This window comes from Argiope bruennichi, chromosome 5 (assembly GCF_947563725.1).
Source record: "Argiope bruennichi chromosome 5, qqArgBrue1.1, whole genome shotgun sequence".
Classification (NCBI taxonomy): domain Eukaryota; kingdom Metazoa; phylum Arthropoda; class Arachnida; order Araneae; family Araneidae; genus Argiope; species Argiope bruennichi.
This window is the reverse complement of record NC_079155.1, coordinates 13,657,306-13,675,580: the sequence shown is the minus strand read 5'-3', so window position 1 is coordinate 13,675,580 and position 18,275 is coordinate 13,657,306. Positions and strand designations below refer to the sequence as shown.

General features: G+C 28.3%; 1 protein-coding gene across 1 annotated transcript; it reads right to left on the bottom strand.

The window, feature by feature from the left end:
• Positions 1 to 1,938: 1,938 nt before the first annotated feature.
• On the bottom strand, positions 1,939 to 6,328 carry LOC129969709 (cuticle protein 10.9-like). Its single transcript, XM_056084405.1, has 3 exons — positions 6,217 to 6,328; positions 4,705 to 4,755; positions 1,939 to 2,490 (listed from the first exon to the last, which is right to left on the bottom strand). The coding sequence occupies exons 1-3, from the start codon at positions 6,220 to 6,222 to the stop codon at positions 2,089 to 2,091; spliced, it is 459 nt and encodes a 152-aa protein (XP_055940380.1). The 5' UTR covers positions 6,223 to 6,328; the 3' UTR covers positions 1,939 to 2,088.
• Positions 6,329 to 18,275: the final 11,947 nt, after the last annotated feature.

Genomic DNA, 18,275 nt, shown 5'->3' with positions numbered 1-18,275 from the left:
AAAAAAAATTTAATGAAATCTATGATCGCAAATTTCAAGTTATCATGTGAGAACATTATTATTTTTAAGTCAATAATTAAATTAAGTCATTAACCAGTTTAAACCGGTTTGAAAGAATCACGAGACTTTTCTATCCCTCCCTCCCTCCCTCTCTCTCTCTCTCTCTCTCTCTCTCTCTCTCTCTCTATATATATATATATATATATATATATATATATATATATATATATATATATATATATATATATATATATATATAAGCAATACTGGTAAAAGCACGCAAAAAATATATGCGATTAAAAGATGATGATGAAAATTTTCATTTAGGCTTTATTCATTGCCTACGCAATTTTGAGTTTCACTATTCAATGCCTAGGCTATTTCGAGCTTCAAAACCCCATAACCAGAACAACATCATGTTCTCACATGATACTAAATTAAACTGCAAACTACTCTTTCACTTTTCAAAGTTTAAAGGATAAAGTTATATGGTATCATATTTCTTTTCCAACTCAATATTTTACAACTATAAACCTGATTTATTTTCCCAAATATATATTTATTACAAGCATGCATAATTTAAAAAAATGATTGTGAACATATTATCACACATTTTAAGCTATTTTAAACATTTTTTGTCGTCAAACAGAATGGACAAAGCAAAGAAAATTTTAAATTTTAATAACATGATATCCTTTTTATTAAATTTTGCAAATAGTTTCAAATTCCTTAAAAATTATAAAATTTTTGAATTCCACATTTAGTGATAGAATTGAAAGGAAAATTGTATCCTCCATCTGGTATTTCATTTCCTATCTTATGTATTCAAATATTTATTTTTATTATTTTGTTATCTGTAATTGTCAACATTTTAATTATTTCTTTTACTTTTCTTTAAAATTCATTCGATTTTATTCTTTTTTCAATTTCATGTGCTAAATTAATTTAAAATTTCTATTGCTATACCGATGTGATTTAAATAAAGCTGGGTTTTAAAATTTGAAATAAAAACGTATTGATATTGTATTTAATTTTTAAAATTACGATTTTTTAAATAATATCATTATTCCTAAATTTTATCAAATTATTTATATGAAAAGAACAACATTTGGTACATATTTAATTTTCTTTAAATCTTTTTGCCTTACATCCCATTTCAAGTTGACTTTTTAGGGTTCCTAGCAATTCTAAAACTTTGGCCTGTTTAGAGTGAATATTGTGTCTTTATTTGATGCTTTTTTGCCAATTGTAAATGCATAAAATTCAAGAATGATACTATAAACAGGTATCAATAAAATGGATGAAAACAGTTTCAAAATTTCGAAATTCTTCTCTTGAAATGTTAAAATTAAATGATGAGTATTATAATTCAAAGAAATCATCAAAATTTCGGAATAAAATCCAAGTACGTTTTAGAATTTAGAAAAGGTTAATATGAGAAAGGTTACTCGTCCACTGTAGCCAACCTATATAACCGAGTTAAAATGCCTTGATAAAAATATTATGTTGGAAGAAGGGTGAGATGTTTCAAACTTTGCAGCAAATTTGGTACAGCAGAGCCTTATTTTGTACTTAATGAATGGTCAATGTCTTAATTGCAACAAATATTTTTATTTATTTATCAACAAACAATATGGTAAACAAATACATCTATGCTGGTTGGGTTTTATCACAAAATTCACAATATAAGATATTTTTATTATTTGTGACTTAGAAGAAATAATATATTACATATGTGTTTGAAAATTAAAAATAAAACTTTTTCAAAAGAGCATTATGAAAACATTTACTAAATGTTTTCTCATGAAAATGTAATGTTTCTATATCGGTTATCTATTAACATGATTTAAGCTTTACTTAATCGACATTTAAATAATTATATTTTCTAATTTTATCGCTTTTATTAATTTTGACTTTCAATAATATTTATAATATTGTAAAGCAAGCGACTCTACATGCACAAATAATAACAACTACTGACAGGTACATGGCACATAAAATGGATATATTCTTTATAATAATCTACTCCGAGATATATTTGTCTTCAATAAAGCTATTATGACCGTAAAAAAACATTAATTAATTAATTTAATAATATCCTCGTGCTCTAGGGTCAGTGACTGGAACTAAGACGTATCGGACTCCAGGTCGTCCAGAGGTGACTGGGGCGACTGCTGGTGCAGGGGCGGCAGCAGGGAGAGTTCCGGCATAGGCAGCAGCGATTCCATTATCGTCACCAGTGGATTCCATTTTCACATCAGCAGAGTTGAGGTTGGCAGTACCTGGTTCGTTGGTCCTGACGGTAGCTCTGAAACCATTTTCGTCAGCAATGTACTCGATAACTCTGTTGTGTCCTTCAAGATCGGTCACGGTGTAAGATCCGGTCACTCGTCCAGCTCCATCGCCATTTTCCTGGTGACCACTACTGCCCCCATCTTCAGTGTTGGAAGTGTAGCTGAAGGAATAGGGGATGGGCTTGGCCAAGGGATCCTGAAATTAAAGGTATTCGTATAGACATGGGATGTAATGCTTCTGAAGATAGAATTCTCCTGTGAAACATACACAGCTTTGCCAGGATTTGTTAACATTTCTTGTCATTACATTCTGCAATAGTCTAACTGTTTTTAATTAGAGATAAGCTGAAAACTAATGCTACATAAGCTCATTTTTGATAGCTTGAATATTGTTCTTTTAATACTTAAGGCCTTCAAGTTTGCTGAAAAAAGGCACTGAATAAATAATGATATAATAGAAAAATATTAACTTCACAAATAAACGATACGATCTTATGGATATGCAAATAAACAAAAACATAAAAATATCAAATGCTAAAAAAACTGAGTGGGACAAAAAAAATGGTGACGAATTCCTTGCAAAATAAGAAATGTTTCTAAATCGTGAAGAATTTTTTTACGATTTAACATCTGGCCAATCTCAACCTCTGCAAATGTAATTATATAAAAGAGTAAAAATTATACTTTACGTGCATCGTTTAAATTAACATGTGAAAGTTTTTATGTGCAAAATGCAGATACATATCTAATTAGAAGGTGCCTCTTTTTGACTTGAGAAACTTAGAAATAAACGAATGTCTTATGAAATAGGTACGATCTTTTATATTGCATACAATCACTTTGATTTTTTCTTAAGTGGTAGTGGATTTTGCTTGTTTTGTAGAAAATCGGAGTATTTAGTGTGCAAGATCAAAGGAAAATTTCTCTTTTTGTTTACTTTGCTCTTTCAAATGTCCAGCTTGATTTGAAATAATAAGAAATATTTTAGCTTAATATGACAATGGTACCTTAATCTAGTCATTTTTGACTTTAAAAATAATACATTTTACAATAATTTCATTTTTATGTCGTTACTTCTGTTCTTATCGCTTTAAAGTTCTTTTTAAGCATTCATATTCCAGCTTACTAACATAGTAAAATCAATTTCGTTGATAACATATAATTTTTTTTATAAAAGGAAACTACGAATTATTTGAAAAATTTTATAATTTTCCTTTATATTAAACTAATTATTTTCGATGATCGATTGATACGCCAGGAATATTAGTTGTAATTTCAATTAAATCTCTTATGCATAGCTTTATGTTCATGATTTCATCAAAAATTGATTTTATATACAAATTACGACAGATTTTAATACCTTACTTTAATAGTTTTATACTATTATCATGTTCTTAATGTTATAATCATGTTATTAATCCTGTTCTTGAGTCTACGGAATCAAGCTCCATTATATTACAATATTATCAGAAATATAATTCAGCATGTAATCTTTCTTCTAATTGCACTTTGTTTTTTTGTTTTTTCAGTTTTATAATTTCACTTTTTTTTTTCTAATAAAAACCAAATTGACAATAAACAGGATCTTGAATCAATGTCAAAAAAAAATCATGCGATAAATGTTTAAAAATTATCTGCAATTTTACTACAATAATAAAAATTATATGAAAGAAACATTTTAAAGAATCGTCAAAATTCAAAAAAACATCGACCAACTAAATTGGTATCATAAAAAAGACAATTAAAAAAAGATTTTACTAATGTAAAAATCATTTTATGTAGTAACATTTATGAATTTTATTCTAGAAAAACTGTTAAATCTCGCTTAAATTTTATTAATTAAAATTTCAAAAAATTGCCCATTCTGCGAAATTTTTTTGTACCTAATTTGATTACTATGTATTAAATCGGCTGGCCTGCACATCATCGACATTTTAGTATTAGGCACATATATCGAAATGCCTTTTGTTAATGAAAGAGAAGAAGCAGTTTTAACATTAACTGAAATAACAAATTTTGCTTGATTGATTTAATCTCAATGTATTTTGTCAGATTAAAACACTGAATTTTACAAAAAAATGGAATAAAAACAAAAATTTATAATATTTGCCTATGGATTTCTTATATATATTCATGAAAATTGTTTAATTTATTTGTATATTTGTATAGTTAGAGAAGCCTTTTTGAATTATTATATATTTTGCAGCAGCTTAATTCGAATATTTTAAAGCAAATTCCATCGTTTTAAATCTTGATGCAAGTTTATGCTTAAAAATTGCCGTTCTATGATTTGATAGCGAATCATTGAATGATATTTTTTAATTAAAATAAAAAAAAGAAAACTTTTTTTCTAGAAAAATAGTTCAGTTAAGAATTCGTGTTCAGTTCAAGGAGACCCTAATATACTTACAACACTTTGAGATGAGACAACTGCCACCAAAACGGCGAGGACGATAAAAACCTATATAAAAATAGAAAAGAACGAGTTTAGCTAAAAGATTTTTAATGATCGAAAGTAAAATTTTTATTTCGTTTTTAAACGCAAATAATTCTAATAATATCATGTATCTCGAAAAAAAAAGTTTGCAGTATTATATTCCATTTGATGATTTACTAAGCCTTAATTAATAATACATTTTATTGTCAAAGGAATTAAAAAAATAGCGTATAATGAATTGGTGGTCGACTGAAGTTCAATGAATTTATATATACATATAATGGTAAAATTTATTCTAAGATATAAATCATTGAATTTAATATATCATTTGATTAATATGAACATAGTTTTGCATAGTTTTTAATAAAATGATTGTTGCGCTTAGTTTTACCATCCTTTTTTCAAATATAAGAATAAGGTCCTAACATTTAAATTATTATTTCATCATGAGTTTAAATGCCATTATAAATATGCGGGGGTAAAATTTCATATTTGTATCCAAATAAGTATTTGTAAATAATATTTAAAGATGCATTTACAATTCTAATTTGGAAATTCGTTTGACGACTTTATAAAAAGAAATTTTGAATAAATGTCTTTAAAATAATGCGAGGTATCTATATATTTTTATTGCTTCACTGACATAAAAAATGAATAGATGCAACAATTTCAGTTTTCTAATTCTATAAACGCATTTGCTACATTTTAACTATAAAAAAATTTAAATATTTACTATTTCATGGAAAATTTACTTTAATAATGTTTTTCTTAATTATTAATGTAGTAAAGTGATGAAAAAATATCAGTTTTGCAAGAATATATTTTCGGCTCTTAATTTAAAATTACAGATTTTAATTATTTTTAATTTGTATAAAGCCAAAATTCTATTTAATTTTCAATAAAAAGTAAAATGTTTTTGATGATCAGATTAATCTCAAATGTCTTTTTTAAACAGTTGAAATTATTTGTTATGAATTTTAGCTGACCTGCTGAATTTTGGCTGAATTGGAATTCATAAATAAGTTGAATTTTGAGGGGGTTTGATTTTGAGAGATTAGAACATTTATTTATTTAAAAATACTAAATATTAACTATCACATTTTAAACCCTTGATTGCTAGATAATTGAAAAATTATATACTTCAAATATTACTCCTACATTTTTAACAATTTCAATTATTATTGATAGAATTTCCTATTATTGTTATGAGTATTTAAATGATTTCAGTAAAGATTGTAGAATTGCATCCATTTTTATTTATGATCTAATGGTCTAGCATAAAAATTAGAATTAACTAAATTTTAAAAATATATACATTTAAATTCATATTATCAAAGAATGAATTGAAAAATATTGAAATCTAACTTTTATAGTAATAATTCTTATTAATATATATAAAATAATTTTATATAGAGAAATCATATACTTAGAGTTTTTAAATATAATTAATTAAGTGCAAAGTCTTAAAATACCCGGTATACATACCTTCATTTTTGAGCTGGAGGAGTATGGGAGAGCTGGAAAGCCTACAATGTTAAAGACAACAGCGTCTGAAAGTGCCTATAGGTATGTTACCAAGGCCTATATATACACAAATCCCCCGGGCTTCTACCACTCGCCTGCTCCAAAATTTACACGAGCCGCATGCTGATTATCGACGGAAATGCCCAGATGAAAACTGGTTTCCGTTCAAGTGCTAATAATTTCTTGAAGAAATGCGATGACTGGACAGAAATATGCTATAATTCATTTTTTTATAAAAACTCACATTCATAGCACAGACACAAGTAACATATGTGATAATAAAATCAAGTATTTTAGTCAGGAAAATTCTTCATGCTTTAATCCATAAATTTCATGTTTTTACCATATTAATTGGAGTTTCATATCGACATATCCAGGATGTTAAGAAGAGAAATTTAAAAAAACTACATAGGATGAAATTGTGGAATTAATTCATATCTTAGGCAACTCCTGATGATTAAGAGTTTCGAAGATTAAATTGATCTAGCATAAATTTAAATTCTTTACGCGGAAAAATTTAGGAAAAAAAAGGATCATTTTTCGTATTTTAATCCACAAAACCTAATAATTGGAGTTTCATATCGACATATTCAGGACGTTAAGTAGCAAAAGACTACATGAGATGAAATTGTAGAAAATTTAATTCAAACCCTAGGCAATTTCTGATAGTTAAAAGTTTCGAAGATTAAATTGATATAACATAAGTTTAAATGTTTTACAAAGAAAATTTTTTTAAAAAATATGATTTTAGAGGATGAAGTGAGATAGATTTAGACCAAGCATAATAAACACAGGAAGTGATGACCAATGTCAAAATTTATTTGAAAATGATACTGCTTTTACGATAAAAAACAATTTCAGGAAGTTGATACAATCATATTCCATCCTTCCTTCATATCTCCATCTATAAAACTAAAAACTCTTCTGAGCTGTAGAAAATCCTGGATAAACAATATATATATATATATATATATACCAGGTTCAAATTTTTTTAAACATTCTTTTCTGACTTTTGGAACTTTCTTTTTAATAATAATGACAATGAAACACCATTTACAAGTATTCATGTAAATATTTTGAAAATCAATTTTTCTCCTTTATCTGAATATAAGACGTAAAAACACATGCCACTCCTATTTGCAGCAGATGTTGCTCCCATTAACAGTCATGAATAAATTAAAGAAAAATATAAAACTATGACAGAGTGAAGAGTTTCTTGAGAAATTAGTGCTTTCTTTCCTTTCGAAGATGCGAAATTCTACCAAAAATGTTCATATCAGTGTCAATGCTATGTTCATATTGCCATTAGTGTCACTAACATCATTCAGTTGTCAGTGATATTTCTTTTTCTTCCCTTATTAATAATCAAAACTCTGTACTGGATTATCATTTATTTAAATTTTTACAACTTTCTTTCACAAAAAAATTGTGCAGCCGATAGTAAATTAGATTTTACGGGTGCTTCAACTTAACTTTTAAATATGCATTAAATAATGTTTGTAAATGGGCTTGGTTTTGTTAATCTGTTAGTACAAAGAAAGAAGCAACGTATGTGTTTATGAAAAATATTTTTTATCTCTGAAAAAATTAATTCAAACTTTGATATGGATTTGAAATTTCGATATTTATTTTTTAAACACTAAATTCCACTGATCTACCTTTTCTTTTATATTCAGACAAAATTATATAAATTAATGCACATAAGCTTCACATTTTTTGAATATATGAAGGGTTTTAATCTCGAAAGTCTTAAAATATTTGACGATTATTATAATTTTTCCTCAATATTCTTTGTTGAGAAAAAAGTAGAAAAAGTATTCTTCGCGCTCATTTATTTAAATTTTTACAACTTTCTTTCACAAAAAAATTGTGCAGCCGATAGTAAATTAGATTTTACGGGTGCTTTAATTTTATCCTCGCTTTCTTCAATTTCCCAGTAACTGAGACCTAAATGAGTCCCTTTAATGGCCTCTTTATGTTAAAAATCCAAAAAGCAAAGGAAATTTAAAGGTAATTAACAAGCATATCTTTTATTTAAACATGCATAAGGATATCAGTAACAATAAGCTTCCATATTTAAAAAGCCTAAGTTTGAATGCAAAATCTTCGATAAACTTTATTTATTTGAAGAATTAGAAGTCGTAAATGCCGATCCTATATAAACTTAAGCAAGAATTATATACATCCATAAGATCTTAATCATGAGTGGTCCCTCCAAATTGCATATTCTATTCTCTTCCCTCTTGACACCCGCATAAAATTTTGCGCGTTCGGTAAAGCCTTGCACATTATGAGTGCTCAATTTTTTTTTTGGAGTCCCGTATATGAGATTTGTATGCTTCACAGCATATTAAAGAACGCCTCAACTTAGTTACCAATAGTTACCAAAAAGTATTACAACGTGAGGTATTTGGCGACTTTTCTTATTATCAATTACAGAGTTGCCATTAATACACAAGTATCAGAAACCGGATTTTATCTAAATGGGTTTTCCTGAAAATTTGATAAAAGTCTACAAATGTGGTGTAAAACCATACATCAAATCGTATGCCAAACTGTTTTGAGTTATCGTGTTCGCAGTGAGAGTGACAGACAAACATATATCCAAAAATGTATTTTTCAGACACAGAGAGGGCTGAAACGTGGCGATTTATCAAAATGGGCGTTCGAATTTCTTGATGGTTACAATACTTTCGCTTTGAAAACAGGGAAGTAAAACTCAAAAAGTTTCATAATGTCTTAAATACAAATCAAAGTTTCATAAAATAGGAATTACTCTAAATTCTATTTATTTTACTGAAATTACATGTCTCATTATATCATTTGTATACTTGAGAACTTACAAAAATATTTTGAATACATTATTCAAAATTACATCTTGCTTACTTGCTATCAGTTCCTTTTTAAATGATTGTATATTTAGTATTTAGCCTTTTGACTTTTTTGTTCTTTCTTCAATTCAAGTTTTTACTTCAGTTCAGCGTAATGATCATTTCGCTTAGTTGAGCAATTCACTGGAAAATATAAAAAAGAGTTTTGAGTTTAAATGAGTTCAAAAGCAGATTAACGGAATGTCTTTTTATTAGCAATAAGTATCAACTTCAAAATATTACAAGATTTTTTTTTCATCTATATCATTAAAAATTGGAGCTTTCTTTTATCCAAAAAACTGTAATAGAGTCCCTACTGACTGAAGTATCTCCATGTCATTAGAAACTTCGATGTAAAGAAATTCATGATAAAGAAATTTTTAAATTTAGGAATGAAAACAAGGGAACAAAAGTCAAAAGAGTGGAAATAATCTTTATTGGCTTTAACATATATCCTAAACTATAAAAAGTATGTAATCCTCCTTTATGAAGGTTTATTATAAAAAGCACGTTCTTCAGAGTATTGAAGCACTTTATACGTAAATTAATCGTATCGCTACCCCATTCCTTACACACATACAAATAAATATATGTGTCCACAAAATGTACTATACACCATAAGACATTGAGAATCACAATATCTTCCTTGAAATGAAAAAAATGAAACAGTTCTTAACTTCAACATTTTTCTTGCCTTTCAGATGCTGCTATTTTTATGGCAATTGATTTAGCTGTGTTCGTTGGTATTTATACACATGAGAAATCTCAAACCGTTGTAATTAAACCAAAAAAAATTGGCGAGAAAACTTCATTCATTCTACAGAAATTATGTTTCATAATATAGATAGAAAACAATGTGTGAATGCCTTTTAAGATCAAAATTACATAGAGAGTTTTGTTAAATGGAAGTTTTACTGAAGGTACTACAGTCTGAGTATTTTATATTGATATGTATAGTGGTTATATTCTTTCAATTTGGCAAGAATCTTGGAATCATGAAATTGAAAACAAACTGCACTTTATCAAGCCGACAATTGGAGTGTGGCCTGCTGCTTCGGTTCGATGGGCTGATGTAAAATTAACTAGATTACGAATTGGTCACACCCGCCTAACTCACAAACATCTTTTGTTTGGCGAGAGGATACCAATGTGTTCGGATTGTAACGTTAATCTTACAGTTTTACATATTTTAATTGAATGTCCCAAATTTAATTTTTATCGTGCGCATTTCTTTAATTCATCATCATTGGATTTGCGTGAACTGGTTGGAGAACAGCCTCACCGTAATATTTTTGACTTTTTAAGAGCTACTAACTTTATTCATTTTATATAAATATCATTGTTTATTTAAAAAAAAAAACATTTGTTTTAACAATAGACTTTTCTTATTTAAAGTTTCGTACCTTTTTATAAATACTTTTAACAAAATGTTTTTATCAATTTTTAGCCTGGAGGAAACAAGATTTTTAATCGTATGGTAATATATTCATACCATGTGTCTTGGCGCAGCATAGCCAATTCTGGCTCTTGTGCCATAAAAATATAAACCTCAACCTCAACCTCAACCTGAGTATTTTATATCGATATCATAGTCTGCATCATGTATCATTGTATATGGATTTATATCGAGAACACAAGGGATTTGATTCTGAAATCTGAAAGTATTTGCTTCATAAGAAGGCTGTTCGTTATCTTTCACAACATTCAAAGAGGTCATGGTATGGACTATTCGTAAGGAAACTCCTTCGTGATAAAAGGATTTAGAATTCTTGGCCCGATTTCTCCGTAAATGCGCCATGTAGGAGGGCAAATGCATGCCAAATCTGTCATCTTTCTGTCAGTGTGACATGTGTCCTCATCAACTGACTACCGTTCAAAATCACGAGGTCTGTCAACAAAACCCTCTTATAACATAAGGTTACATTTTAATCCAACTAAATTAATTCATCATTTTACATTGAATGTTTAAACCCAAGAGTATAAACCCTCACTCATTCTGGAGTAACTTCACGCGTTTCTCCATTATAATATGAATGAAAGTTCGAATAGTCAGGCGTCCAAAAGAGTGTTAACAGGTCATTTAAATGAAGAAGATTAAATATCTCACACCAACTTTATCCTCTTCCTGCATAGTTTGGAACAAAGACGTTGCCAGTTGTACTCTATAAAAAGGAAAAGTTTGCTTCATCTTCTCTCTCAAGTTTAGTTTTCATTTTTTTATTCTTGTTGCTTTTATCCAAGACATGGTTGTTATCAACAAGATAAATGGATTTCAATTCTTTAAAGAGGGAAAAAGGAAAAAAATTGTTATTCATCGTAGTAGGAATTTCCTGGAATTACTCCTGACATCATAATCAGAGCTAAATGCCATTATCAAATAATTTAGACTCTTGCCATCATTTTTTGTGTTTATTATGCTAGATTTTTTCAGGGTTTTTTTCGGTCTTTTCCGTTAGATTTTAAAGATGACTTTTTCATTCTCTAAAAATCATTAATCATTCAAAATTTCACTATGTGTGAATTTTTTTAATGGTCGATTCAGTTCATTTCTCGAAACTATAAATCCTGGAAATGAACAGCTGCTTTAGGTGTGAAATGTTTAAAAATTTCATTCTAAGTAATCTTTAAGGGTCCTCTACTCACAGTGATTAAATGGTAGATACGACTGTCCAATTAATAATTTTTCATAATAAAATATGAAGCATTATTTGAGCATCCCAATATTAAGCAGTATTTGAGTTATTCCCTCTTTTATTCACTTTATTTTTTAATAAAATTAAGCTATTAAGCATATCTGCCAAGTCATTGCGTCCTTTCATGTTGTTATTAGGATATTTTAAACTGAAACAAATTTATAGTGTTTTCTGGAAATTCGTTATTTTTCTATTTTTATTGCTTTATAAGGTATTGCTTTAGTAGGTGTAATGATTAGCTAGGGAGAAACTGCATTTTTATACAGACAAAAAAAAACCTTTCTGTGACTTATATTCTATCACATCATGGGAAAATGTGCATATTGTTTTAAACATTAATAAAGAATATTTATAAGCCATTTACTTACAATAATATCGTAATCTACATAAGACGTCGCTTCGATAATTGCAGAACTAAGAATGAGATAGTTTGCTAAAGGATTCTAAAACCTTTTGCGCTTTTGCGCATGCCTTAGGATGGGTTTAATTCGACAAAATAGGGGTGAGAGTAGGGATTGCAATACCGGACCAAAATTTCAATACCAGTATTCGGTATTTTTTAAATCTTAATACCGGGATACCGGTATTAGAAATTTTGGAAAAAGAAAGAAAACACAGGTGTTTCTTTTTTTTATTTGCCAGTTTTGTTATAGAGTGTAAATATCACAAAAATAATTTGTAACTTATAAATTATAACAGTATACAATCACACAAAATTAAAGAAACATCTTATTTATTTAAATCACAAAAAAGTGTAAATATCACTATTCAGTTTGTGGTACAATTACAAATTTTGAAATGTGATCTAAAAAAACCTAATGCATCAATTATACTGTCATTTAGCCTGAAAAGTAATTTTGTGTAAAAATGACCAGCTGTCGAAAACGCTCTTTCGGCATCTACGCTAGTTGTGGTACTGTTAGCAATGCACGATATACTTTTTCCAAGTATTTACCTCTAAATCCCTCATCTTCAAATAAATCGATTTCTCGTCGAATGGTTTTGGATATAGCTGATTTCTGTATTGTATTTTGATTCGTTGAAATTTTTTTTCTTTATCGCTAAGTCTAATTTTTGTTCAAGAGACAATTCCTTTTCACTGTCGACATTAGCAACATCATAATCTTCGATAATTGAACCGAATTCTGAATGTGGATAGGTTTGTGGGAAAAAAATTTTAAGAGACTTTATTCTAACTTTATCAGATTTGAATTGGTTATTTTCTTTTCTTCTTTTCATTTTCATTTTTAAAATCATTAGAATTATGTAAATACCATAAGACATTTTCTATTTCGGTATGCCTTTTTTCTGTGCGATTTTTCAATGTAATATATAATTCTCCAGATATTAATGTGTGATGTTCTTTCAGTAACTGCAACATGAAATTTATTGTTGCATTAGCTGTTAATAAATTAGAATCTCTCAGACATAATGCTTGAATAGTCAGTTCTATTGGAAGTAGAGCTGATATAGTTCTGGATATTAAGTCGAATTCACTATCTGAAAAATTAATTTACAGGTTTAAGTCGATTATTGCTTTTTGGATTGGATTTCTCATTTTCAAAAATCGTTCCATCTTTAGGAGTAAACTGTTCCAAAGTGTTTTAGAATCTAATATTAACATTATTCTGTTTTATTTTCAGTTAGTATATATTTTAGTAATATATCCTTTTTGTAGGGGAACATTTAAATATTTTAACAATTTTTCGAACTTTGTAAATTATAGGAAGCAATTCTTGATAGGCTAATATTTCATCCTCATTAGCAATATATTCTTCAACAATTACATTGTCATTATCTTCATTGTCAATATCACTCTCACTCTTACTGTTTCCAAAGTTGGAATCCGAAGTTTCTATATCCGCAGTATTTGGATTCTTCTGTTCTTTATATATTTGGTATAATACATCTATTACTCCTAATTGAATTCCATGTGCATAGCACAACTGCTGATTTGCTCCAATCAACTTTCCAACTTTTTTCATAACTGTTGCTCCATCAGTCGTTATGGATACAATATTTTCTTTCAGGGATAATCCATGTTTCGCTAATTTAGATTTAAGCAATTAATTAAGCCATTAATTAGCTAATTGATTTCGCCCGTTAGGGAGACATAAAAATAAAAACGTATACTAAATTGCTATGTTCGCGATACCTGAACATATGGTGGAGACAATTTTAAAAAGTTCTAGTAAATACCGAAAAACCGGTATTTAAACTTATGAATACCGGTATTACAAAATTGTACAAATAGCTCAAAATACCGGTATTCGATATCCCGGTATACCGGTATTGCAATCCCTAGGTGAGAGGAACGGTGAGAGAAGGAGTTGTTTGCATTTGCGTCTCTTCCCTTAGTGAGATAGAATCGTCGAAAAGTGGTCGTCTCAGAATATTGAAACGAACAATAGTTTGAAATAAGAATTATTTTACCAATTAAATCTAGTTTTGAGACCAAACAAGTGATATAAAAAAAATTAAGTCAATTCCTACTTAGGTCAACAAAGAAATTTTTTCTTTTAATTACTTTTTATTAAATAATTACAATTAATATAAAAATGTATATACATATGATAGAATCACAATATTAAGTGGCAAAAGAGGTAGCGAATTTATTTACAATTGTCCATTTTCCTTTCTATATATGATGTTGAACTATTATTTTGTTTGTCACTATTTATTCACTTTCTATTTATTTTTGTTTCTAATTTATGAAGCTGAGGGAGATTTATAATTTCTCATTCTATCCATCTCTTGTAATGCTTCATTATTGCAAGGAACCTTTCCAGTGAGTTTCGAGCAGCCCAGTTCTTCAATTAATAGTCACACAACTCAAGGCGACATATGCTTGACCTGCTGCGAAGATATTAATTATCTTATATTAAGAGTATAAGAGAGTGCGATATATTACTGCTTAATCTACAGTGCTACCTTGCATCTTATGTACTGTTGATACCCATGATAGTATTAATGGTAGCATTCTTCGTTCAGCAGTACCGTAGCTGCGTTTGGAGGGGAATTGCACTGACATTGGCTAGATTCTAATCCAGTTTTTGGTTTAGTTTATTGTTTTCATTCAATTAAATTTAATTAATGAATTAATATTTGATTAAAAACTGTATGAACATCAAGTGTCATCCACTACAAGTTTAAAAAAAAATGTATTTGAACTTGAGTGGATGAATAAAAAATATTTTATTAACGATTGAAAATTTGAACAAGATATATAAATATATATAGGGAGAATGTGAACTAATAGTAGGAATTGAAAAAAGTGATTTTATTTCCTTCCTTTCTATTCAAATGGTATCTTTTGATTTTTTTTAATTTCCTCTGGAATTCTGATCCACCACCACTTTTTACCTTTTCATATTCGATTTATAGAGGATATATTGTAATTGTCAAAAAATTCGAGATTTTGGGCATCTCTTCGTTTCTGGCCTCACTGAATCTGAAAAAAACACTTCTGGCATTACGTCTGTCTGTCTGTGAACATGATTATTCAACACTGCTTTGAGCTAGATAATTAAAATTTGGTATATGTAATTACAGCCAAATTTGCAGATTTCCATCAAATTTCAAAAGAATTTTATTCAAAGAAATCTATTTGCTATTTGAATAAAAGTGAGTTCGATAACTACAAAACTCAAAGAGCTAGATAGATAGCATTTGGTGCACAGGTTTAGCATCTAAAAATATAAATACTAATCAAAGTTTGAACAAAATTCATCAAGCGGTTGAATATTTCTCAGCTGGTACGTTCGATTGCATGTAAATTTCATCTCATAAACACAATAGCTTAAATCAATGAAATTCGGTGTGTTATTTTGTGACCAAAATCGCAGTTTCGTGCTAAATTTTCGTGCCTCGTGCTAATTCTCGTGATATAAATTCTCGTGCTAAATTTTTCTCCTGCAAAAAGGCGTTGAAAATATATATCATCTCGACAGTTTCAGTAAAAATGCAGAATTTACATCACGGTTTTATATTTTGTAATTATCTTTCACCAGTGCTATGCAAGGAATTCGTGGTATTACTCAATATCAACAATTTTAAGCGGAGAAAGAGGGTTAAAATATTTGTCGGAGAGAATGTGATAAAATTTGGGAGACCCTCCCTACTACTTCTTATCTCATTCATAATTTTAAAATGAAGCTTTGTGCTTGTTAATCATGTCATAGCAGGGAATTAATGGGACATTTAAAAATATTTATCACCCTTTGCTGAAAAAAATTCCTAGTTTTAAAATGAAATAAAAGGATGGGATATTTGTCTAGCAAATATCCCTTAAGAAATCCAACAATTTCCTAAATTGTTGGTCTCGCCGTCATCGTACATTTTCAGGATAAAATAGGCATCCAGCAAAGTGAAAACATATTATCTGATAATTTTAAACGAGCAATTCTTGTATTTATATAAATTTATTTAGTTTATCTCAGAAACGGCTCTAACGATTTGGATCAAATTTTAAATTTAGGTAAGGTTTTGCTTTCTAAGTTTATATGCATAGATGTCTTTCCCGAAAAAAAAAAGATTTTATATATATTTTTTTAATTTTCTTTTTTTAATACTAACTATTAGAGCTTTTTTCTATTTGATACTGACAATGTCATATAGCGCCATCTTGTAAATTTTTGTGGTACTTTCATTGTTTCATTGTAGGTACCTACTGGTACCTCAAAATTTTGTGAGATGGCGCCATATGACATTATTCGAATATGAATATGTCACATCCAATAGCAACAATGCAATTATTGTGTTATCCAATTCGAATAACATATTAAAGTAAGTGTATTCATAATTTTTTTTATTTAAATGACCATATGTAAGGACGATTGAAAAATATTCATATGTAATCAGTGTGTAATACGAATTTAAATATTTTGTCCAAAAAAAAACACGAATCTTGGTCTAGAATTGAGAATAAAACTTCAACTAAACGAGACAAAAGCAACTAAAAAAGCAAAAGCAAAACAATATGATTCTTTTAAAATTTTCCATTTTAGAAATCGGAAATTCTGTTTTATAATTTCATGAATTTATTATTTAATAATTAAAAATGCACTGCCATTCCAGAAAAATTTTTGCACAATGATGTTTATTAGCTGGATACTGTCTGTAATTTACGAAGAGCCTGATGTAAAAATCATTAATTAATTTAATTAATTAATTAATTTAATAAATTATAATTATAATGAAAACTGTTAAAAATTATTAAGTTCTTTAATAACTTCGGAGCATAGTATAAAACAAAAACCATTCTTATTGTACTTCAAAAGGCAAGAAAAAAAAATATTTTTTTAGCGATACCTATTTTATTTTCATTCAATTATTCTCTAATTTAAAATGTTTTTTTTTATTTATTTTTTCAATATATAGATATGTAAGTACGGGCAGTGCTTCGATTTTATGATATGAGCATTTTCTTAGATATAATTAAGAATTTATTTATAATAATTATATAAATATTGACGAATAAAATAGGAAACGATATTGTGCTATGTTGTTGCGATTTAGGAATTAGAAACTCCTTTCATTCTTTTTTCTTTTTTTGTAAATGGAATGCAAATAATTTTATCAAAAGACAAATTAGCAAATATACTTTTGAGCCCATCCATCATTTATTTTAAAATATTAATTGAAAGAAATACATCAGACTTTTTAAAAACATTTTGGCATCTATTGGCAACTTATACATCGATCAAGAAATATTACCTAAGACGTTAATTTCATTGTTTAATTTTTCTTAAAGCAAATTGCATTCATATGGATTAAAAAATAAATGAATATTTTTTTTAAGAAATTTTAATGCCAATAAACATAGGTCACCTTATTTCTTCTCAAAATCTTTTTTATTGTTAGTTACAAGATTTCTAATCTCTGTCTATAATTTCTAAGAATAAATATACCAGACTTAAAATCTTTCCACCTAAATTAATCACTTTTAATTCTTATCAAGGAACCGTTATACCGACTGCATGACTTCTTTTTTTTAAAATGCAGTTGGATTCCAAAATCTTCGAAAATTTCAATGCCATTTGAGTGTCTGATTTTTTAAATATTATTTTCTTCATTGGACCGGTTATTCCCACCGGGATTGTTCAGAATGTTCTATATCCATTATCAGAGAAATATTTTTCTTAAAGGAAAGTCAAATATATGTTAAATTAACAAGAGCAATATCCTATCAATGAATAATTCACCACAAGACACTCATTTTGTCACGATTTACATTCGAACAAAAATCCATCCTTTTCCACTTTTTAAAAAGAAAAGAATAACTTAAGAGATACCAACCGGCTTCTCTTCTGCGAGAATGTATTAGTTAAAGGCGAATTCACTCATGATAATGAAGATAGATTCTAAATTATTATCTTCCGAACGTAATTACGTGACCTGGGAAAATTAGACTTGGAATAACTGCCATAAGGTTTCTGGAACGGAGAATTATGGGAAT

Coding starts and splice junctions, on each gene's coding strand:
- LOC129969709 (XM_056084405.1), bottom strand. Junction 2,491..4,704: donor TTGTCTCATCTCAAAGTGTT/GTAAGTATATTA, acceptor CTTTAATTTCAG/GATCCCTTGGCCAAGCCCAT.